We start from the raw sequence: 24,706 nt of genomic DNA, 5'->3' as shown, positions 1-24,706 counted from the left end.
TTCTTGCTCCTCTTTGTACATCCTGGTCAGAAAGCAGTTGTCCTGTTTCCTGAGCATGTGGGAACACTCACTGGATTAGGCCTGTTCAGGAGGTTTACAAGTTGAGTAGTCCTGTTTCCTGAGCATGTGGGAACACTCACTGGATTAGGCCTGTTCAGGAGGTTTACAAGTTGAGTAGTCCTGTTTCCTGAGCATGTGGGAACACTCACTGGATTAGGCCTGTTCAGGATGTTCACAAGTTGTTTCTTAGAGTTGGTTTGAAGTAGCTGTACTAAATGGCTTAACATCCATGTTTGACGTACGCAAAACCGACCCGCATGTCATAGGGCCTAAGTGACAGTGACAGCCCGTTTTAATGGAGGCCCTGAGTGCTCGAGCCCCAATGTGCATGTGTGGAGGGCTTTACAACAGAACAATAGTCTTTGTAGGTTCTAGGCCATGTGGCTGATTAAATTAGCAGGACTTGTTTATTGTCTTCCCCCAGCCCATCGGTTTGAGTCCACCGTGACACACAGACACTGGGCGAGAAAGGGCGCACCAGTATCATCAGTCCCTTCCACCGCCCTCCCAGGCCCAACCGACCCTCCCAGGCCCAACTGGCCCTCCCAGGCCCAACTGCTCCCCCCCCTGGCCCTCCCCGGCCCAACTGGCCCTCCCCTGGCCCTCCCCGGCCCAACTGGCCCTCCCCTGGCCCTCCCAGGCCCAACTGCTCAACCTTCTCTGCCAGGAGTGCTCTGCCTTTCCTCTATGCAGATTAGCCATGTGCTAATTTCATTTATTTATTTATTTGGGGGAAAGAGGGGAAAAAAAGGGCAGAGGGAGGGAGGAGTTTCCTCCAGTGATTGATTAGATGAGTGGACAGAAAGAGAGAGAACAGTGTGTCGTAGAGAGAGACAGAGGGAGGGTGTCTGGCTTCTTATCTTGTGGTTGGCTCATAAACCTTTGTGTTCAGCTGCTATCTTTTTACTGTCATGCTCACCAGTCAGCTTAGAACTGAACTCAGAATGTCGGCTACAATGGGGAAAAGTCATGCTTCTGCAAACTCATGTGGAATACACTATATTCATTTTTTGGGGAATGTAAGCAGATAATGGGAATGGTAGGTTTATTTACAATCTTGTAAGATTCACCATGAAGAAAAACAGAAATGTTGAGGTGTTGCAATACCGACCTTGGTGTGTTTGGTGTAGGGCTGACCTCATTTAGTCAACTGATCGATTGTTTGGTCGATAGGCTGTTGGTCGACTGAGATTTCTTTAGTTGAGCTGTTGCAAAAAAAAACTTTTCTGATTTGCGCAACAGCTCTGGTGGACACTCCTACAGTCAGCTTGCCAATTGCGTGCTCGCTCAAAATTTGAGACATCTGTGGCATTGTGTTGTGTGACAAAACGGCACATTTTAGAGTGGCCTTTTATTGCCCCCAGCACAAGGTGCACCTGTGTAATGATCATGCTGTTTAATCAGCTTCTTGATATGCCACACCTGTCAAGGTGGATGGATTATCTTGGCAAAGGAGAAAAGCTCAGTAACAGGGATGTAAACATATTTGTGCAAAAATGTCTTGTTTCTGGCCATTTTGAGCCTGTAATCGAACCCACAAATGCTGATGCTCCAGATACTCAACTAGTCTAAAGAAGGCCATTTTTTATTGCTTCTTTAATCAGAACAACAGTTTTATTATAATTTATTTAGTCTTGCTTACAATATCCAAACTGTAAAAAACAAGACATTGTAATCTAACAGCACCTGTTTGTCATACATAATATGCTGCAGCATTTGCTCCTGACCTTCCTGTTCTTCATCTCTAGTATTTTCCACAACTTGTACCCCGTTTCAGGTTTGTCACATGACAGCATAATGGATGCAGATGACGCGTTAGGGGTGTTATGAGTTTATTGATGTGATTATGATATGCTATAGGTCAGGACATATTGGTCACGTGCATGTGACGCTAACGAATCACGTAAGGAGATCAAGGGTTGAGGGAATAGGGTCAGCATACCAATTGCTTGCTCCCACAACATGAGACTGGCATTGTGTTGTGTGGCAAAACTGCACATTTTAGAGTGGCCTTTTATTGTCCCGTGTAACAATCATGCTGTTTAATCAGTTTCTTGATAATCCACCTGACAGGTGTGGCATATATGGACAAAGGATAAAATGCTCACTAACAGGGATGTAAATACATTTGTTGCCAACATTTGAAAGAGTTAATATGTTTGTGCATTTGGAACATTTCTGGGATCTTTTTATTTCAGCTCAGGAAACATGGGACCAACACTTTATATGTTGTGTTTATATTATTGATCAGTGCAGTTTATTTCATTAAAGGACATTAAAGTTGTCCCCTACAAAAAAAATCACTTGATTGTCTGTTCTTTCAACTAATTGATTGGCAGACATTTTAAGTGTATTTTTCCATATATAGACATCCTCTGTGTGATTCAATAAAATAAACGATATGCATTGAGCTTGTCTGATACTTAAAGCTTACGGTTTGATGAAATAAGACAAATGCCTCGAGGGCGCCAGAGATCTAGAATATTTTTTTAATGGTGATGTGACCTCAGCAGAAGTCAGGGCATTCTTCTTGGGATTCGCAGAGTTGTTGTCAAGGAAGTGAGTTTGTGTTTTACCGTCAACCAATCATGTCAATGTGGACTTGTACAGAGCCCTCTGCGTTGTTACAACATTTGGGCGGCGCATGGGGAGTTGGCCTCTGGAGCCTCTGTCACACCATCCATGTGGACAATCCGACCACATCTTTCAGATCAAAAGACTGGACTACCGACGTTATCTGCCTGATGGAGTTACCAACTGGCCCCTCCGTCGCGATGTTACCTGAACGCCCATCTGGGGCCCGCTAATCGTTAGCTGTCTTATCGGCTGCTATCTGAATAGGTCTTTCGGACAATTTTCTTGGGTCACTATATTATCTATTTTGCCAATTGGATTGATCCCCTCTACCACACGGTACCCCACTAATCTACCGGCGGAAACGCACGATGTGGCTAAAAACAGACCTACATCCTCTGCCAGCTTGCTACCGATGGCCCGGCTAGCTGTCTGAATATCCGTTACCCCAACCAACCTCACTACTCACTGGACCCTTATGATCACTCGACTAAGCATGCCTCTCCTTAATGTCAATATGCCTTGTCTATTGCTGTTCTGGTTAGTGTTTATTGGCTTATTTCACTGTAGAGCCTCTAGCCCCGCTCATTATACCTTATCCAACCTCTCAGTTCCACCACCCACACATGCGATGACATCACCTGGTTTCAATTATTTATTATTATTATTTATTATTTATTTAGTTTCTCGAGACAATATCTCTCATCACTCAATGCCTAGGTTTACCTCCACTGTATTCACATCCTACCATACCTTTGTCTGTACATTATACCTTGAAGGTATTTTATCGCCCCCAGAAACCTCCTTTTACGCTCTGTTCCAGACGTTCTAGATGACCAATTCTCATAGCTTTTAGCGGTACCCCTATCCTACTCCTCCTCTATTCCTCTAGTGATGTAGAGGTGAATCCAGGCCCTGCAGTGCCTAGCTCCACTCCTATTCCCCAGGCGCTCTCTTTTGATGACTTCTGTAACTGTAAAAGCCTTGGTTTCATGCATGTTAACATTAGAAGCCTCCTCCCTGAGTTTGTTTTATTCACTGCTTTAGCACACTCTGCCAACCCGGATGTCCTAGCCGTATCTGAATCCTGGCTTAGGAAGACCACCAAAAACTCTGACATCTTCATCCCTAACTACAACATTTTCAGACAAGATAGAACGGCCAAAGGGGGCTGTGTTGCAATCTACTGCAGAGATAGCCTGCAGAGTTCTGTCTTACTATCCAGGTCTGTACCCAAGCAATTTGAACTTCTACTTTTAAAAATCCACCTCTCTAAAAACAAGTCTCACCGTTGCCGCCTGCTATAGACCACCTTTTGCCCCCAGCGGTGCTCTGGACACCATATGGGAACTGATTGCCCCCCATCTATCTTCAGAGCTCGTGCTGCTAGGTGACCTAATCTCGAACATGCTTAACACCCCAGCTATCCTACAATCTAAGCTTGATGCCCTCAATCTCACACAAATTATCAATGAACCTACCAGGTACCACCCAAAAGCCGTAAACACGGGAACCCTCATAGATATCATCCTAACCAACTTGCCCTCTAAATACACCTCTGCTGTTTTCAACCAAGATCTCAGCGATCACTGCCTCATTGCCTGCATCCGTAATGGGTCAGCGGTCAAACGACCTCCACTCATCACTGTCAAACGATCCCTGAAACACTTCAGCGAGCAGGCCTTTCTAAACGACATGGCCCGGGTATTCTGGAAGGATATTGACCTCATTCTGTCAGTAGAGGATACCTGGTTATTTAAAAAAAATGCCTTCCTCACCATCTTAAATAAGCATGCCCCATTCAAGAAATGTAGAACCAGGAACAGATATAGCCCTTGGTTCTCTCCAGACCTGACTGCCCTTAACCAGCACAAAAACATCCTATGGTTAGACTGTAAACTCTCCTTCCAGACTCACATCAAACATATCCAATCCAACGTTAAATCTAGAATTGGCTTCCTATTTCGCAACAAAGCATCCTTCACTCACGCTGCCAAACACCCTCGTAAAACTGACCATCCTACAGATCCTCGACTTCGATGTCATTTACAAAATATCCTCCCATGCCCTACTCAATAATTTAGATGCAGTCTATCACAGTGCCATCTAATTTGTCACCAAATCACCATATACTACCCACCACTGCGACCTGTACGCTCTCGTTGGCTGGCCCTCGCTTCATACTCGTCGCCAAACCCACTGGCTCCAGGTCATCTACCCTGCTAGGTAATGTCCCCCCTTATTTCAGCTCGCTGGTCACCATAGCAGCACCCACCTGTAGCACGCGCTCCAGCAGGTATATCTCTCTGGTCACCCCCAAAACCAATTCTTCCTTTGGCAGCCTTTCCTTCCAGTTCTCTGCTGCCAATGACTGGAACGAACTACAAAAATCTCAGAGCAGCTCACAGCTTACTGCACCCGTACATAGCCCATCTATAATTTAGCCTAAACAACTACCTCTTCCCCTACGGTATTGTTATTGATTTATTTTGCTCCTTTGCACCCCATTATTTTTATTTCCACTTTGCACATTCTTCCACTGCAAATCTACCATTCCAGTGTTTTACTTGCTATATTGTATTTACTTTGCCACCTTGGCCTTTTTTTTGCCTTTACCTCCCTTATCTCACCTCATTTGCTCACATCGTATATAGAAATATTTTTCTACTGTATTATTGACTGTATGTTTGTTTTTCTCCATGTGTAACTCTGTGTTGTTGTATGCGTCGAACTGCTTTGCTTTATCTTGGCAATTGTAAATGAGAACATGTTCTCAACTTGCCTACCTGGTTAAATAAAGGTGAAAAAAACTAAACATGAATTGGCTTTCAGTCTTGGTCTCCGGCAATGTATTGAGATGGGCGCAAGTGTGTATACATACATACATACATACAGCGCATTCTGAAAGTTTTCAGACCTTGATCTGTTCCACATTTTGTTACGTTACAACCGTACTCTAAAATGAAATGATTTATTTCCCTCAATCTACACACAAACCCCATAATGACATAGCAAAAACAGGTTTTTAGAAATGTTTGCAAATCTATAAAAAATACATTTCACATTTACTTTAGTATTCAGACCCTTTCCTCGGTACTTTGTTGAAGCACCTTTGGCAGTGATTACAGCCACGAGACTTTTTGGGTATGAAGCTACAAGCTTGGCACACCTGTATTCTTCTCTGCAGATCTTCTCAAGCCCTGTCTGGCTGGACGGGGGAGCGTCGCTCTGTCTGGCTGGACGGGGGAGCGTCGCTCTGTCTGGCTGGACGGGGGAGCGTCGCTCTGTCTGGCTGGACGGGGAGCGTCGCTCTGTCTGGCTGGACGGGGAGCGTCGCTCTGTCTGGCTGGACGGGGGAGCGTCGCTCTGTCTGGCTGGACGGGGGAGCGTCGCTCTGTCTGGCTGGACGGGGGAGCGTCGCTCTGTCTGGCTGGACGGGGGAGTGTCGCATTAACATTTCATTTAAGAATGATGGAGTTCTTGGACCTTCGATGCTGCAGTCATTCTTTGGTACCCTTCCCCAAAACTGTGCCTTGACTGACCTGTTCCCCCCGTATTGACTCTGTACCCGCTGTATATAGCCCCTCTATTGTTATTTACTGACCTGTTCTCCAGCGTATTGACTCTGTACTGGTACCCCTGTATATAGCCCCTCTATTGTTATTTACTGACCTGTTCCCCCCGTATTGACTCTGTACCGGTACCCCTGTATATAGCCCCTTTATTGTTATTTACTGACCTGTTCTCCAGCGTATTGACTCTGTACCGGTACCCCCTGTATATAGCCCCGCTATTGTTATTTACTGACCTGTTCTCCAGCGTATTGACTCTGTACCGGTACCCCCTGTATATAGCCCCGCTATTGTTATTTACTGACCTGTTCTCCAGCGTATTGACTCTGTACCGGTACCCCCTGTATATAGCCCCGCTATTGTTATTTACTGACCTGTTCTCCAGCGTATTGACTCTGTACCGGTACCCCCTGTAAATAGCCCCGCTATTGTTATTTACAGACCTGTTCTCCAGCGTATTGACTCTGTACCGGTACCCCCTGTATATAGCCCCGCTATTGTTATTTACTGACCTGTTCTCCAGCGTATTGACTCTGTACCGGTACCCCCTGTATATAGCCCCTCTATAGTTATTTACTGACCTGTTCTCCAGCGTATTGACTCTGTACCGGTACCCCCTGTAAATAGCCCCGCTATTGTTATTTACTGACCTGTTCTCCAGCGTATTGACTCTGTACCGGTACCCCCTGTAAATAGCCCCTCTATAGTTATTTACTGACCTGTTCTCCAGCGTATTGACTCTGTACCGGTACCCCCTGTAAATAGCCCCACTATTGTTATTTACTGACCTGTTCTCCAGCGTATTGACTCTGTACCGGTACCCCCTGTAAATAGCCCCGCTATTGTTATTTACTGACCTGTTCTCCAGCGTATTGACTCTGTACCGGTACCCCCTGTAAATAGCCCCGCTATTGTTATTTACTGACCTGTTCTCCAGCGTATTGACTCTGTACCGGTACCCCTGTATATAGCCCCTCTATAGTTATTTACTGACCTGTTCTCCAGCGTATTGACTCTGTACCGGTACCCCCTGTAAATAGCCCCGCTATAGTTATTTACTGACCTGTTCTCCAGCGTATTGACTCTGTACCGGTACCCCCTGTATATAGCCCCTTTATTGTTATTTACTGACCTGTTCTCCAGCGTATTGACTCTGTACAGGTACCCCCTGTAAATAGCCCCTCTATAGTTATTTACTGACCTGTTCTCCAGCGTATTGACTCTGTACCGGTACCCCCTGTAAATAGCCCCGCTATTGTTATTTACTGACCTGTTCTCCAGCGTATTGACTCTGTACCGGTACCCCCTGTAAATAGCCCCGCTATTGTTATTTACTGCTGCTCTTTCATTATTTGTTATTCTTATCTCTTACTTTGTAGGTATTTTCTTACAAGCCCTTAACCAACAATGCAGTTTTAAGTAAGCATTTCACTGTATTTGGCGCACGTGACAAATAACATTTGATTTGAAAAAGTCAAGGGGTCTGAATACTTTACGAATGCACTGTATATAGAAAAATACTCAGACGAGTCTCGGTTGACCAAGAGGATTCTTTGTTGTTGTCCGGGACAGACCTAGTCTGGTGTAATTCTGTGCCACAGTACTCCGCAGGTGAGGTAAGCAGCATAATGCCAGAACAACTTCAACAATATAAGGAACGGCTTGGTAGTATACTGATCAATGGAAGAATAGTATAGAGCATGGTCAGTCACCTGATTGTGATTGACTGACACCCTTGTGAGGCTGGTAAAACTGACCGCCTGCCTCCACTCTTCTGGTTTTACCTTTGTGTTTCTTATGTCTCTGTGTTTGTCATTGATCATAAAGAAATGGAGGCTGGTAAAATAGCTGCTCGTGGCCTTAAATGTCACCCAGTTCCCTATAAAGTGCACACATTTTTACCAGAGTCCTATGGGGTATGTAATAAGGAATTGGGCTCCAGTAGTGCACTATATAGGGAATAAGGTGCCCTGCTCAGGTTAGAGGAGGTTACTTACTGTGTGAACACAGTGGATATATGTGGTTGCCCTGGCGATGTCAACACAGGGGTCAGGCAGGTACACAGTGGCTGGAGGGAGGGAAGGTGACTAGACAGGACAGATCATCCTAGTTTAGTGGCAGACAGACACATCCAAACTCTCTCTTGGAGTGATGACCTGACTGTCCTGAAGCTTAACACTGCTATTGTTAGCTTGAAAAAAGAATCTTTTTCTGCAGTATAGTCTAGCTATCATGGCGGTGATTTTGTTTTTAACCAAATAAAACCATTTTAATACGTCCAACTTCAAAGTGGTTGCAAACGAACAGTATTTAGCTTTTCTAGCCAGAGGGTCGCTAGAAAGTTGTGTGGCTGGATGCTAGTCCATTCAGACTCCGAGATGGACAGGGTTAAAAGTGCAGGAGAGGTCACAGGAGACCACCTCCCTGTGGCGCGGTCCTGTTATGACCCGAGGGAGTATAGTAACACACTGTCCTTGAACCTGGGGTAGCCTGGAGAGGGAGGCCTGCCCTGTGGGTGGCTGGAGGTAAAATGTAGAGTGGATAGAATGTACTATCTCTTTATGCTGACAACCCCCCACCCCTTGCTGCCCCCACAGGACCTGTTTCCTCACCCCTCCTCCCCCTTGCTGCCCCCACAGGACCAGTTTTCTCACCCCTCCTCCCCCTTGCTGCCCCCACAGGACCAGTTTTCTCACCCCTCCTCCCCCTTGCTGCCCCCACAGGACCAGTTTCCTCACCCCTCCTCCCCCTTGCTGCCCCCACGGGACCAGTTTCCTCACCCCTCCTCCCCCTTGCTGCCCCCACAGGACCAGTTTCCTCCCCCTCCCCTGTATCGCGAGTGTCATTCATGCAGTGCAAAACAGCGTTATTAAAACAGGAGGAGAAGAGGAGCCTGTCTCTGGCACGGGTTCAAAACACCATACAGCTGGGACCTGTTACATTTCAGGCACACTGCCCTCTCCCTGCTCTCTGGTCTGGGCTATAAATAGACTGTGGTTGTCTTGTATAATCAGGCACTGTGGTTTGGGAGGGAAAACATGACATGGATGAGTAACCATGGGAAGCAGTGAGAAGGTGTTGTGTCTGTTGCTTTGTGTCTGTGTGTTGCCGTCCTGTCTTGGGGTCCAAGAGGCTCAAGGTGCTGCTGCCTGGTACTTCAAAGCATCTTCTCTCTGTACGAGCATCGTCTCTGATTGGTGGTCGCCGCCGCTGGCATTTACATGCAAAGGTGAACACTGGCTCAGATGTATAAGAAAACAACAGCTATTGTAGTCAAATCAAATGTTATTTATCACATGCTTTGTAGACAACAGCTGTCGACTAACAGTGAAATGCTAACTAATTACTTATTTGTACTTTTCCAAAAATGCAGAGTTAAAGATGAGAGTGGAGCGATGCCAACTAGCCCTTCTCAGCTCTCAGTAGTAGGGGAAACACTGGTGGTGGTATTTCTCCAATTCAGTCAGACTCGGAGACTACTGTATTTGGGACTGCGGTTACTGTATTTGGGACTGCGGTTACTGTGTGTGTGTGTGTGTGTGTGTGTGTGAGACCCCCCCCGCCCCCAGCCATTCCACCCCAGGTGCAGGTGAGGTCAGGCCTGTCCTCTCCCATGATGTCTCTCTCCCCTCCCCTGAGGGGTGTGCTCGCGTCCAGCCACCACAGACAGACAAATACCTCTCTTTCCTCCAGATTATTTTCAGAGGAACCTGAACACTCCCCAACGTCAGGATGTAACTTTATCTTCCCACTGGCGTTCTGATCTCCTGGGCAGTCAAATGCTCCTGGCGAAGGGGTGGAGGGAGGATACTGGGCTCATTCATTCATTCATGGCCAAGTTGTTCCCTTTTTTTGTGGTAAACTAATCCGCCCTGACTGTTTTGTTGGCATTCTTTAGCTATACCCTCATAGGTTTCATTCTCCCCACCGACGGTATAATTTAGTTATGGGGCTCCGTAGTGACGTCTCATGTGTTTTTTTTCCTGCTTAGCTTGTGTACCATTCCTCAAAGGGTCACATTTTAATGAGTTGCATTGGTTCAAATGATTTTATTCAGGAGTTCAGTGATTGCAATGTTAAAGATGGAAATAAATGTATGAATGTCCTAAGTTTGGTTTCTTACAAGCCCTCCCCCTCTCTCCAGCCCCCCAGCCCTATGGACCATGTAGGGAAGATGCGGGGCCAGGGGTACGGTGGAGCCAACCCCTACTCCCAGCAGCAAGGCCAGGGGCAGGGCCCTCCTCCTCCAGGGGCCCAACAGGGTGCCTCCTACCCAGGCCAGGGCTATGGACCCCCGGGGCCTCAAAGGTATCCTATGGGCATGCAGGGACGCACCCCCACTGGCATGGCTGGCATGCAATATGGACAACAGGTTGGTAATGCTGTCGATCCTTCTCGCTCGCTCTGTCTCTCTCTCGCTCTCTCAGCACACTCTTCAGATCATAACACTGCCATGCAGTCACAGTTTAAACGGCTCTGTTAGTTTAGAGACACACAGACAGGCCTGTTGGGTGTTACAGGCACCCTGTAGAGGAGGCGAGTCCTGTCTCATTGTTACCCGTCTCAGACAACAGCCACTTCAGGTGGGTTTGATGCAGGTCTTCGTGTTTTCTTTGAATGGTTAAGAGGGTCAGGGCCCTGCTAGACATCACAGGGCTCAGTGGACTTAAAAGGGCAGCTAGTGACGAGTATTGCTATTGAATCCTCTTAATATTGCCTAATGTAGAAAAATATATGACGTTTTATGCTAACCGCTGAATGTGATTGTTTTTCATGAAAAACAATTTGTCATTTTTGTGCATTTTGTAATATATTGTATTTTGCCAGTTGTGTGTGCAGGGCTGGATCTCAATAGGACTAAAATCACTGTCCTTATGTAGACCAGAGGATTCTACTTCTGTTTCCTGTGGGCTCCATTTAATGGGCCTGCGGACCGCATTTTGGACTGGGAGTTTGTGACGCTGACGTAGATAGTACAGCCACTAAATCTGTGACTACATTGCGGTTTGTCCTCTAGATGGCCGGCTTTGGGCAGCAGGGTCCAGGGGGCTACGGTCAGCAGAGCCAGGGCTACTACAGCCAGCACGGCCCCCCACCACACGCTGGCCAGCAGCAGGCCCCCTACCCCCAGCAGGTCCACCCCTCCCAGGGCCAAGGGTCTCCGCAAGGGGGTCCACCCCAGGCACAGCCACCCTACAACCAGGGACCACCCCAGCCCCCGCAGCAGCCGGGGCCCCAGCAGGGCCAGTCCGGGCCCAGCTACCCTCAGCAGCAAGGACCCCCGGGGCAGCAGCCTCCACAGCAGCAACCCCCCTCGCAGCAGCAAGGACCCCCGCAGCAGCAGCAAGATAGGGCGGCCCCTCCACAGGCCCAGCCACCCCCAGGCCATCAACAACCCCCAGTCCACCAGCCACCCCCGGCCACCAATCCTCTCCGGGCCCCCAGGGCCAACACCCATCTCCAGGTCACAGTGGACCCCCACAGCAGCAGGGTCAGTCTCAGCAGGGCCAGCCCTCACCCTACTCCCAGACCCCACCCCTGCAGCAGCAGGGTCAGTCTCAGCAGGGCCAGCCCTCACCCTACTCCCAGACCCCACCCCTGCAGCAGCAGTCGCCCTTCCATGGGTTTCCACCTCCGCCACAGGTAAAACATCACCTATCCGATGAACTAAGGTCTAGGCATTAGCTTGGGGAGCTTACTCAGGCTTTCAGGGTTCCTCACTTTACACACATTCATGTATTTGTCCTCGCCCTCTTTCCTCCCTCTCTCTTCAGGAGCTCTCCCAGGACTCGTTCAGTTCCCAGTCCAGTGCTCCCCCCTCCAACCAGCCCACGACTTCCAACAAGAGTGGCACAGAGGACAGCATGCAGGGACGGCCTTCTAGTTTACCAGTAAGCACTCCCAACACACACTACCCGTCTGTCACTCAACACACACATACATACACACAATCTACCACACTACAACAACCTCTACCTCCTTAAGTTGTCCACTCAGCAGTCATCTTTTCCCAGCACCTTATTTTAGCATATTCACGTCCACCGGCCCAGTCCTCTCTGTTGGACTGCTGGCTGTGTGGACCTTGACTATTCATTATCATTATATATATCATTATTGACGGTGAGTCTTGAGCGGGGGGGGATCACCTCCCGTTCTCCTGGATTGACAGCTATTCTGAGGTGAGCGTTCCCTTCACACTCCACGGTGAGGGAAAGGGTTGGTTGGTGGAGCTGTGGGAGGCCAGAGGATAGATGGGTCTGAAAGGCTTTACTGAACCACAATCAACCTGTCTCGATAAGCAGGTGAAAACATATTCATGAGGGAAACAAAAGGCTACTGAAACCAACAACAAAACATGGTGATCCTTTTCACTTTCCTTTTCACTTTGATTTAATTAGCAAATGCTTAGAATTTCCAATCTGGGAATAGATAAACTAAGCTAAATGATTCTGAAACTGAATGGTTTTGAACTCTGACTACTCTGTCTGTGTGAACGAGCGCGTCGGTTCAGCAGGAGACCCCGTCTGTGCTTGTTTCTAGGTTTAGACAGAACACGTCTGCAGGGAAACATTACGTCATTAATGAGAGGGAGGGAGGGGAGTGAGGAAGTGCAAGCAGATGACTTAAATAGGGAGAGGAGGGAGAGAGAGATTTCAGTGCCAGTGGGGGGGGGGATGTCCTCAGGATGTTTCCCTCTTTAAAAAAAATGTATTTATACATTTATTTCTATCTCCGGGCTCAGCCATTGGCCAAGGAGGTTATTTGTTTCCCGGGGATTCCCCCATCGGCTGTGTGTGATTGGCTATGAGAGCCATTAATCTGGCAGAGGTCTGAACCATCAGATTGCTCACTGCCAGCCCACCCCTACCTTTCTCTGAGCACATGACACAGTGTGCAGATTAGTCAACATTAACCATGCTGCCTTTCAGCCAGACATCCAGCCAGGCAGGCAGACAACACCTCAGCCAGAACAGTACAGATGCAACACGGGCAGCCTCAGCCATATCATATAGCCAGTGTTGCCTTAGCCAATGCCAACAGAGAGCCCAAGCAGAACAGAGCACATTGGTAGTTGATCATTGTGTCAGGTACATAGGTTTAGGACAGCTCAGATCTACTGCCTTTTAAAATCAGACTTTGAAAAACGTAATTGTTCACACTGTGGACATTTCCGTTTTGGTTTCACCATAACATGATGGACATTAAGTTTAGCAAGGCAACACCTCAGCCAGTGCATATCCAGACGGGGCTGTCTGGCTGTCAGCACCTGGCTCAGTCTGTTCTGGTCTGCTGCGTATTCCTGTGGGAACTCAGAAGTCTAACTGACGGTAGTCCTGGTTGAAGAACAACTACAACAAGCAGCATGAGAAAGGGGGAAACAGCCGGCTGGCAGCGAGGCTGAAACCAGCCGGACGAGTTGAGCTGCTTCCTTGTTTGTTTTCAGCCGGGTAGCTAACTGAACTACACACACACTCTCTCTCTCTTACTGTTGAGCTCATCATACTGTGTTGTTCCCCATACTGCGTTTATTCTGTTCACTTCACTTGAATTATTTTAATAACGTTTCCCTTTTCTGTTTGAAATGCATCAGCGGATGCTGTTCCAGTGTAGGCACGGACACACACACACACACACACACACCCTCTCCCCTTTCTGGTGAACACATTCTTAGAGTACTGTTTCCCACCAATGACCTCTCAGCTAATCCAAGGTACTTAAGTTCAAATGAACACTACATGACCAAAAGTATGTGGACACCTGCTCATCAAACATCTCATTCCAAAATCATGGGCATTAATATGGAGTTGGACCCCCATTTGCTGTTATAACAGCCTCCATTCTTCTGGGAAGGCTTTCCACTAGATGTTGGAACATTGCTGCTACAACAGCCTCCACTCTTCTGGGAAGGCTTTCCACTAGATGTTGGAACATTGGTGCTATAACAGCCTCCACTCTTCTGGGAAGGCTTTCCACTAGATGTTGGAACATTGCTGCTATAACAGCCTCCACTCTTCTGGGAAGGCTTTCCACTAGATGTTGGAACATTGCTGCTATAACAGCCTCCACTCTTCTGGGAAGGCTTTCCACTAGATGTCGGAACATTGCTGCTACAACAGCCTCCACTCTTCTGGGAAGGCTTTCCACTAGATGTTGGAACATTGCTGCAGGGACTTCCTTTCAGCCACAAGCATTAGGGAGGTCGGGCACTGATGTTGGGCGATTAGGTCTGGCTCACAGTCAGCATTCCAGTTCATCCCAAAGGTGTTCGATGGGGTTGAGGTCAGGGCTCTGTGCAGGCCAGTTCAGTTCTTCCACACTGAACTTGACAAACCATTTCTGTATGGACCTCGCTTAGTGCACAGAGGCTCTGTCATGCTGAAACAGGAAAGGGCCTTCCCCAAACTGTTGCCACATAGTTGGAAGCATAGAATCATCTGGAATGTCATTGTATGCTGTAGTGTTAAAATATCCCTTCACTGGAACTAAGGGGCCTGAACCATGAAAAACAGATATGCCAATTGGCATTCTGGCCAAATAGTTCAATATTGGTTTCATCAGACCGGAGAATCTTGTTTCTCATGGTCTGAGTCCTTTAGGTGCCTTTTGGAAAACTGTGCCTTTTACTGATGAGTGGCTTCTGTCTAGCCACTCTACCATAAAGGCCTGATTGGTGGAGTGCTGCAGAGATGGTTGTCCGTCTGGAAGGTTCTCCCATCTCCACAGAGGAACTCTTGGGGACATTTGTTTTTTTTCCCTTCCCCAGATCTGTGCCTCGACACAATCCTGTCTCGGACCTCTACGGACAGTTCCTTCCACCTCATGGCTTGGTTTTTGCTTTGACATGCACTGTCAACTGTGGGACCTTTATATAGACAGGTGTGTGCCTTTCCTCCAGTCAAGTTGTAGAAACATCTCAAGGATGATCAATGGAAACAGGATGCACCTGAGCTCAATTTCTAGTCTCATATCAAAGGGTCTGAATACTTATGTAAATAAGGTATTTCAGTTTTTCATTTTATTACATTTCTAAAAACCTGTTTTCGCTTTGTCATTATGGGGTATTGTCTGTAGATTGATGAGGAAAAAATAACTTGATCTGTTTTAGAATAAGGTTGTAACTTAACAACATGTGGAAAAAGAGACCGGGTCTGAATACTTAATGACCCCTACGACACTGTACGTGTGTGTCTGTCGTTGTGTTGGGGGCTGTGATGTGTAGAGGACTCAGTGTGTCTGTTGTTGTGTCTGTCGTTGTGTTGGGGGCTGTGATGTGTAGAGGACTCAGTGTGTCTGTTGTTGTGTCTGTCGTTGTGTTGGGGGCTGTGATGTGTAGAGGACTCAGTGTGTCTGTTGTTGTGTCTGTCGTTGTGTTGGGGGCTGTGATGTGTAGAGGACTCAGTGTGTCTGTCGCTGTGTTGGGGGCTGTGATGTGTAGAGGACTCAGTGTGTCGTTGTGTCTGTCGTTGTGTTGGGGGCTGTGATGTGTAGAGGACTCAGTGTGTCTGTCGCTGTGTTGGGGGCTGTGATGTGTAGAGGACTCAGTGTGTCTGTCGCTGTGTTGGGGGCTTTGATGTGTAGAGGACTCAGTGTGTCTGTTGTTGTGTCTGTCGTTGTGTTGGGGGCTGTGTTGTGTAGAAGACTCGGCGTGTCTGTCGTTGTGTTGGGGGCTGTGATGTGTAGAGGACTCAGTGTGTCTGTTGTTGTGTCTGTCGTTGTGTTGGGGGCTGTGATGTGTAGAGGACTCAGTGTGTCTGTTGTTGTGTCTGTCGTTGTGTTGGGGGCTGTGATGTGTAGAGGACTCAGTGTGTCGGTTGTCTGTCGTTGTGTTGGGGGCTGTGATGTGTAGAGGACTCAGTGTGTCTGTCGCTGTGTTGGGGGCTGTGATGTGTAGAGGACTCAGTGTGTCTGTCGCTGTGTTGGGGGCTTTGATGTGTAGAGGACTCAGTGTGTCTGTTGTTGTGTCTGTCGTTGTGTTTGGGGCTGTGTTGTGTAGAAGACTCGGCGTGTCTGTCGTTGTGTTGGGCTGTGATGTGTAGAGGACTCAGTGTGTCTGTTGTTGTGTCTGTCGTTGTGTTGGAGGCTGTGTTGTGTAGCGTGTGTCTGTCGTTGTGTTGGGGGCTGTGTTGTGTAGCGTGTGCCTCTGTCGTTGTGTTGGAGGCTGTGTTGTGTAGCGTGTGTCTGTCGTTGTGTTGGGGGCTGTGTTGTGTAGCGTGTGTCTCTGTCGTTGTGTTGGAGGCTGTGTTGTGTAGCGTGTGTCTGTCGTTGTGTTGGAGGCTGTGTTGTGTAGCGTGTGTCTCTGTGTTGTGTTGGAGGCTGTGTTGTGTAGCGTGTGTCTGTCGTTGTGTTGGGGGCTGTGTTGTGTAGCGTGTGTGTCTGTCGTTGTGTTAGGGGCTGTGTTGTGTAGCGTGTGTGTCTGTCGTTGTGTTGGAGGGGCTGTGTTGTGTAGCGTGTGTGTCTGTCGTTGTGTTGGGGGCTGTGTTGTGTAGCGTGTGTGTCTGTCGTTGTGTTGGGGGCTGTGTTGTGTAGCGTGTGTGTCTGTCGTTGTGTTGGGGGCTGTGTTGTGTAGCGTGTGTGTCTGTCGTTGTGTTAGGGGCTGTGTTGTGTAGCGTGTGTGTCTGTCGTTGTGTTAGGGGCTGTGTTGTGTAGCGTGTGTGTCTGTCGTTGTGTTAGGGGCTGTGTTGTGTAGCGTGTGTGTCTGTCGTTGTGTTGGGGGCTGTGTTGTGTAGCGTGTGTGTCTGTCGTTGTGTTAGGGGCTGTGTTGTGTAGCGTGTGTCTGTCGTTGTGTTGGGGGCTGTGTTGTGTAGCGTGTGTGTCTGTCGTTGTGTTAGGGGCTGTGTTGTGTAGCGTGTGTGTCTGTCGTTGTGTTAGGGGCTGTGTTGTGTAGCGTGTGTGTCTGTCGTTGTGTTAGGGGCTGTGTTGTGTAGCGTGTGTGTCTGTCGTTGTGTTAGGGGCTGTGTTGTGTAGCGTGTGTGTCTGTCGTTGTGTTAGGGGCTGTGTTGTGTAGCGTGTGTGTCAGTGAGAGAGGAAAGCCCAATTAGCCCTGAGATTCCTTCACACAGGAGTTCCAGTGGATTGTGTCACCGTTAAGGTGTCGGATGGTGACGCCGTAGCCAGTATACTCTTCCTCAAAATAGACAGAATTAATCGAAGATAATTCAAGAACTCAGGTAATTAATTTTGACATTTTTGCAGAGGAGATGTTTGAGCTTGGTGCAGTATTTCTCACTTAAAACAATTAGTCTCTTGTTGAATGACAAGACTTTATTGAAGAACCCATACTGTTGACCAATCACCATCGAGGAGGCGTCGACTTCGGCTACCAACATCCAAAAACAAACAAATGTCACACAATGTTGTCATATGAGCAGACTCTTCCGGACTGTTTCGGCTGGGATGCATGGAGACGCCTTTAGTGGTCCACCCTCATCTCCCAAACAGACCCCCATGACTTCTAGTGTCTTTGTCAAGTCCTTTCCCCTCTCCAGCAGAACAACTTGTTATTACGCCACTGCTCTGGAGCAGTCTGCACCGCTAGTCACTTTGTCTTCTCTCCGACCCTGCCCATCTCCAACACCTCTTTTTCCTAGGAGGCAATGTAACCAGTCACAGCCATCTTGGTAATACTTACACATTGGACCATAGCTGTAAAAGTATCAGAGATCTCACTCAATACTTTTTAATATGCCCGTAGAGAATATTATGATCAACAATATGTAGAAAAATGTGACAATTCAAAAAATATATTACCAATATTCATGTTTATATTTTTCAATAATGTTTTAGATACAAATGTCCGCTAGATATCAACAATCCTTCCTCCAAAATACCATTCTGTGGATTAAATATCAGGAAAATGCCCCAAATCGTGGGCCTGTTTTGTTCCTGGCTTCATGAGGAATCACGCCTCTGTAAATCAGCTTTTGAAACGCCGCTCGCCTCAGCCTTGTTTTGCGAGCTTCTCTGCTCTGCCTGTCGTTGCAGTATTCAGTTTCCTGGGCGTGTTTCCTGTTGCTATTCTGGGGCCAGAGCTTCCTGTGCCCACGTGTCTTATTCAGATTCCTGGGCTGACTGAGAGCGACAGTTTCTCTACTCGTTTTCTCTCTCTCACCCCCCTCCCCTCCCCTCTCTGCTCCATCTCATTCTGTCTCCCTCTCTCCTTCCCCCGTCTGCACATAGGTGATTTTTAATTCATGTACTTGAGAAAGTTCAATCTGCTGACTAAGTGTGTTTGGAATTGCCTCAGTGAATTGTTTTGGAGCTGGTAGACCCAGCCTGCCTCTTGCTGTTGTGCACACACGTGTTCTCACGCTCTCTCTCATAAGCTCACCCCTCCCTCCCCCCTCACTCCGTTTCTGCTGGGCTGAGCTAGTCTTGCAGCACCTTCCTCTCCTCTCTGCTCCCTCTTCCTATGTGGTGTTTGCTTGGACGGGGAATTTAGATGCCCCAAAAACAGCTTGTGACTTTGATTTTAAAGTAATGCTCTTTTAGATGAAATCACCTTTGTTTTTCTGCTCTGAGAAACAGTTGTGTCGGTCAGTTGAAGTGCTTTGGCAGTGCCCTCTTGTCTACTTTGGGTTGTTCCTGGGTGTCTGTCATCGGTGGGAGGGGCGTTGCTCTGGAGAAGCAGGCACACAGACTCCATTTATATTTGCCACATGCTCTGAATAGTCTAGTGAGTGAGTAGGGTCAGTGCAAGATAGTTCAGGTACCATTAATTGACTATTTGTCAGTCAGACTATTTGTCAGTCTTATGGCTTGGGGGTAGAAGCTGTCTCAGCCTGTTGGTCTGAGAGCTCCGGTATCGTGTATGGCTTTGGTGTGGCTTTGGTGGCTGGCAGACAAGCTGTGGTCCTCCCTCCCAGCCCCTAGTATCAGGCAGGCTAGGCATACCCTGGTCCCTCCCAGCCCCTAGTATCAGGCAGGCTAGGCATACCCTGGTCCCTCCCAGCACCCCTCTCCCTGGCCTGGACAGCTGCCTGCCTCACTGGGGCATCTGTGCTGAGCTCTGGGACTCAATTCAAGGGCTTTATTGGCATGGGAAACATGTGTTAACATTGCCAAAGCAAGTGAGGTAGACAACATACAAAGTGAATATATAAAGTGAAAAACACCAAAAATTAACAGTAAACATTACACATACAGAAGTTTCAAAACAGTAAAGACATTACAAATGTCATATTATATATATATATATATACAGTGTTTTAACAATGTACAAATGGTTAAAGGACACAAGATAAAATAAATAAGCATAAATATGGGTTGTATTTACAATGGTGTTTGTTCTTCACTGGTTGCCCTTTTCTCGTGGCAACAGGTCACAAATCTTGCTGCTGTGATGGCACACTGTGGAATTTCACCCAGTAGATATGGGAGTTTTTCAAAATTGGATTTGTTTTCGAATTCTTTGTGGATCTGTGTAATCTGAGGGAAATATGTCTCTCTAATATGGTCATACATTGGGCAGGAGGTTAGGAAGTGCAGCTCAGTTTCCACCTCATTTTGTGGGCAGTGAGCACATAGCCTGTCTTCTCTTGAGAGCCATGTCTGCCTACGGCGGCCTTTCTCAATAGCAAGGCTATGCTCACTGAGTCTGTACATAGTCAAAGCTTTCCTTAATTTTGGGTCAGTCACAGTGGTCAGGTATTCTGCCGCTGTGTACTCTCTGTGTAGGGCCAAATAGCATTCTAGTTTGCTCTGTTTTTTTGTTAATTCTTTCCAATGTGTTAAGTAATTATCTTTTTGTTTTCTCATGATTTGGTTGGGTCTAATTGTGCTGTTGTCCTGGGGCTCTGTAGGGTGTGTTTGTGTTTGTGAACAGAGCCCCAGGACCAGCTTGCTTAGGGGACTCTTCTCCAGGTTCATCTCTCTGTAGGTGATGGCTTTGTTATGGAAGGTTTGTGAATCGCTTCCTTTTAGGTGGTTGTAGAATTTAACGGCTCTTTTCTGGATTTTGATAATTAGTGGGTATCGGCCTAATTCTGCTCTGCATGCATTATTTGGTGTTCTACGTTGTGCAGGGAGGATATTTTTGCAGAATTCTGCGTGCAGAGTCTCAATTTGGTGTTTGTCCCATTTTGTGAAGTCTTGGTTGGTGAGCGGACCCCAGACCTCACAACCATAAAGGGCAATGGGCTCTATGACTGATTCAAGTATTTTTAGCCAAATCCTAATTGGTATGTTGAAATGTATGTTTCTTTTGATGGCATAGAATGCCCTTCTTGCCTTGTCTCTCAGATCGTTCACAGCTTTGTGGAAGTTACCTGTGGCGCTGATGTTTAGGCCAAGGTATGTATAGTTTTTGTGTGCTCTAGGGCAACAGTGTCTAGATGGAATTTGTATTTGTGGTCCTGGTGACTAGACCTTTTTTGGAACACCATTATTTTGGTCTTACTGAGGTTTACTGTCAGGGCCCAGGTCTGACAGAATCTGTGCATAAGATCTAGGTGCTGCTGTAGGCCCTCCTTGGTTGGTGACAGAAGCACCAGATCATCAGCAAACAGCAGACATTTGACTTCGGATTCTAGTAGGGTGAGGCCGGGTGCTGCAGACTTTTCTAGTGCCCGCGCCAATTCATTGATATATATATATGTTGAAGAGGGTGGGGCTTAAGCTGCATCCCTGTCTAACCCCACGACCCTGTGTGAAGAAATGTGTGTGTTTTTTGCCAATTTTAACCGCGCACTTGTTGTTTGTGTACATGGATTTTATAATGTCGTATGTTTTACCCGCAACACCACTTTCCATCAGTTTGAATAGCAGACCCTCATGCCAGATTGAGTCGAAGGCTTTTTCTCTTCTACCATTGTGATCAGCCCCCCCCAGACAGGTTGCTGCAGTGTGTGTGTGTGTGTGTTGCCAGTCGAGAGCCTCAATTTGGCAAATGTTTACAAACCTATCTAGTCAGGTAGACTATTTATTTCACGAATAAACATGACCCATCAATGTTCTAAGCATAATCATCAGAAATCAGAAAAGAACAGCTGAGCAATATTGATTTAGTTTATTATGTTGTTTGAAAAAAAAAAACAGTTTTAATAGCAATCTGTTATCTCTTCATACGATGTCCCCTTCCCACGTTCCTCCTCAACCTTGTCCATGAATTACAATCCCCATATGGTCTCCTGTATTAAGTAGCAGGCTAGTGGTGGTCTCGGGGGAGATGGGGCTGGGAAGGGACTAGGTCTGGAGTGGGAACATACCTTTTTAGAGTATTAGGGGTTCAGAGTAGCCTTGTCTAGAGGAGAGATCAGCACCTCGGTTTGGGCGTTACCGGCCCTGCTACCTTACCTGCCCTCAGGGCAGAAACTAGGGACTGGGATGATTTTAAATTGAATTGCATGTTGACGTAATCAAGTATCCCCTGCTTGAATATTTGTATTTTCTACAATTGTTTAGGTGGACGCCTCAGTAATGTGTTGTGGTGGATTGTATAGCGTGTGGTTGTGGTTGGCTTTGTGTTGTACTGCTACCATTTGGTTGAATGAGTTTCTCTTGCTGTAGACTTGTGTTTCTGTAATGGTAATAGCTGCTGTGCTGTATGAGGCTGGGGCCTGCCTCTTCTCCTCTTCCTCTCTTTCTCCACTGTGGGATGGGAGTGCCCCCTTATGGTGGAGCTCAGCCTAGCCAACCCAGAGCTGGGTCTGTGTTTCTCTCTACACCCACCCGGGCCTACCCAGAACACCCTTCCCCCGTCCCTGTACGCAGGGGGACATCCCATACCCTCTACCCTGACCATGAAGGGTCACCCTGTACCCAGGGGACATCCCGTACCCTCTACCCTGACCATGAAGGGTCACCCTGTACCCAGGGGACATCCCGTAACCTCTACCCTGACCATGAAGGGTCACCCCGGCCTAATGCTGGTGTCCGAAGGTGGAGCCACATACTCACAGAAAGGCATATCTGAAAATAGATAGTTGTGATATTAAACCTGTAAAACGTCTGCAGTCGTCATGGTACTACTGTGATTGTATGGGTCCAGCTGGTGGATCAGTGGGGAGAAATCAATGGAAGTGAAATCATGTGAGATGCTGTTTGATAGTGAAATGGGGTCATGGGAAGTCATTTCACCTCTTCTAAGGAGATCAGAGACACACATTACGTGTAGTAGCGGGAGGGGCGTGTAGTAGCGGGAGGGGCGTGTAGTAGCGGGAGGGGCGTGTAGTAGCGGGAGGGGCGGTGTAGTATTCACTTAGTAGACCAGCACTATGACTGATGTAAACAAACACTGCTGAATGCTTCAAGGTTTTTACCTCTGCTGTGTGTGTGTCACCGGTGGCTGTGTGTGTAATTAAAGTGTGTGTGTGCAGAGCTGGGAGGGAGGAAGGCTTTGGTCTGTTTGAGCTTCCTGTAACAATGACAGCTCCTCTTCATAGTAGCTGACTGCACCATGACCCCGGGAGGCTCACAGGGAGGTGGGAGGAGGGGGAGGGGCGGTGTCTGCACTGATGTGGAAACGCATGTGGAGTATGGTTACCATGGCAGCCCCAGAGACGCAGCAACAAAAAATAATGGTATTTCTACCCCCCTCGTCTGTGTGTGTGTGTGTGTGTGTGTGTGTGTGAGAGAGAGAGAGAGATCCTCTTTGTGTACAGGGGACTGAGAACAGGAAGCTTGACAGGCGGTGAGTGGATGAGCTAGTGAAAGTGAGTAAGAAAGCCACAGGGAAATGGAGAGAGACGTGGTTCATTGAGAGTCGGTGACTGTGAGCTGAACTCTTCCAGGACCCCAGACCCTGTTCCAGTACCGGCTCTGACCCGGTCACAGCCCAGCCTCCAGGTAGCAGCTCGGTTACATGATCTTACTGACTGTCCGGTGACATCATAGCACACTAACCACCTCCACTTCCCCTGAGTTTCTGCTTCTCTTGGGCTGTGCCTGAAATGGCACCCTATTCCATATATAGTGCACTACTTTTGACCTCGGCCCATAGAGCTCTGGTCAAAAGTAGTGCTCTAAATAGGGAATAAGGTACCATTGGGGACTGCCATTGTATAAAAAGACTGTCGAGTAGACGAATGGCCTGGAGTTTAGCTGGATGGATTTAGTGAAGTAATCTGTAAGTGGAATACATTCGAGTGTGAATGGAACTGGGATGGAAGCAAGAGACTGAAGCAGTATGGCAATGCTAGTGGCTGCTTTACACACTACACGGCTACTTAATATAACATGTGAAATTAGCCTCTTAAGACTGGACCTTAGGGGTTTTAAGTTTGGTGTTGACGTTTCTGTGTGTTTTTCTGTTTTAGTTTGTCCGTTTTCTCGCTGTGAAAGATGGAATCAGGCTCTATGGAAGTTCCCATGTTAGCTGGAAACACAACATGCCCGTCACCGAGCAGAGAAGGAGATGCAGCACTGCCTCCTCTCTCCCATGTTGCTTAGCCTGACTACATAACATATCTGGGTTGTTGTTGGGGCTCGCGCAGAGGTCTGTTTTTTTTGTTTTTTTTGTAGAAAATAGCCTTTGCCCCCCAGCCCCTCTTTCCTCAACCATGTCCTCTCTACTCATTCATTCACCCTCCCCCTCTCCCTCCCCCTCTCACGCTCTTGGTTCGCCCGCGCTCTCTCGGATCGCCCGCGCTCTCTCGGATCGCCCGCGCTCTCTCGGATCGCCCGCGCCCTCTCGGATCGCCCGCGCCCTCTCGGATCGCCCGCGCCCTCTCGGATCGCCCGCGCTCTCTCGGCTCGCCCCCCTCTCTCTCTCTCTCGGCTCGCCCCCTCTCTCTCTCTCTCGGCTCGCCCCCCTCTCTCTCTCTCTCGGCTCGCCCCCTCTCTCTCTCGGCTCGCCCCTCTCTCTCTCGGCTCGCCCCCTCTCTCTCTCTCTCTCTCTCTCGCTCGCCCTCTCTCTCGGCTCGCCCTCTCTCTCTCTCTCGAGGCTCGCTCTCTCTCTCTCTCGAGGCGCTCGCTCGCTCTCTCTCTCGAGGCGCTCTCTCTCTCGAGGCGCTCGCTCTCTCTCTCTCTCTCTCTCTCTCTCTCTCTCTCGCTCTCTCTCGCTCTCTCTCTCTCTCGAGGCGCTCGCTCTCTCTCTCTCTCGCTCTCTCTCGAGGCGCTCGCTCTCTCTCTCTCTCTCTCTCTCGAGGCGCTCGCTCTCTCTCTCTCTCTCTCTCTCTCTCTCGGCGCTCGCTCTCTCTCTCTCGGCGCGCTCTCTCTCTCTCTCTGTCTCTCTCTCTCTCTCTCTCTCTCTCTCTCTCTCTCTCTCTCTCTCTCTCTCGGGCGCTCTCTCTCTCTCTCTCTCTCTCTCTCTAGCGCGCTCTCTCTCTCTCTCTCTCGGCGCTCTCTCTCTCTCTCTCTCTCTCTCTCTCTCTCTCGGGCGAGCGCGCTCTCTCTCTCTCTCTCTCTCTCGGCGCTCGGCTCTCTCTCTCTCTCTCTCTGCTCTCTCTCTCTCTCTCTCTCTCTCTCTCTCTCTCTCTCTCTCTCTCTCTCTCTCTCTCTCTCGCTCTCTCTCTCTCTCTCTCTCTCTCTCTCTCTCTCTCTCTCTCTCTCTCTCGAGGCGCGCT

At 48.2% G+C, this 24,706-nt stretch overlaps 1 protein-coding gene across 1 annotated transcript in view; it reads left to right on the top strand.

The window, feature by feature from the left end:
- LOC112265999 (AT-rich interactive domain-containing protein 1A-like) overlaps positions 1-24,706 on the top strand; it is a 162,339-nt gene that overhangs the window by 8,077 nt on the left and 129,556 nt on the right. The window contains exons 2-6 of the mRNA XM_042294900.1: positions 8,804-9,061; positions 10,351-10,578; positions 11,224-11,510; positions 11,558-11,849; positions 11,981-12,097. Of these exons, the coding sequence (XP_042150834.1) occupies positions 8,804-9,061; positions 10,351-10,578; positions 11,224-11,510; positions 11,558-11,849; positions 11,981-12,097 (1,182 nt within the window). The remainder of the gene's footprint in view (positions 1-8,803; positions 9,062-10,350; positions 10,579-11,223; positions 11,511-11,557; positions 11,850-11,980; positions 12,098-24,706) is intronic.

Source organism: Oncorhynchus tshawytscha, linkage group LG13 (genome assembly GCF_018296145.1).
Source record: "Oncorhynchus tshawytscha isolate Ot180627B linkage group LG13, Otsh_v2.0, whole genome shotgun sequence".
Classification (NCBI taxonomy): Eukaryota; Metazoa; Chordata; class Actinopteri; order Salmoniformes; family Salmonidae; genus Oncorhynchus; species Oncorhynchus tshawytscha.
The sequence above is the reverse complement of the archived record's forward strand: the minus strand, read 5'-3'. Positions and strand labels throughout refer to the sequence as shown.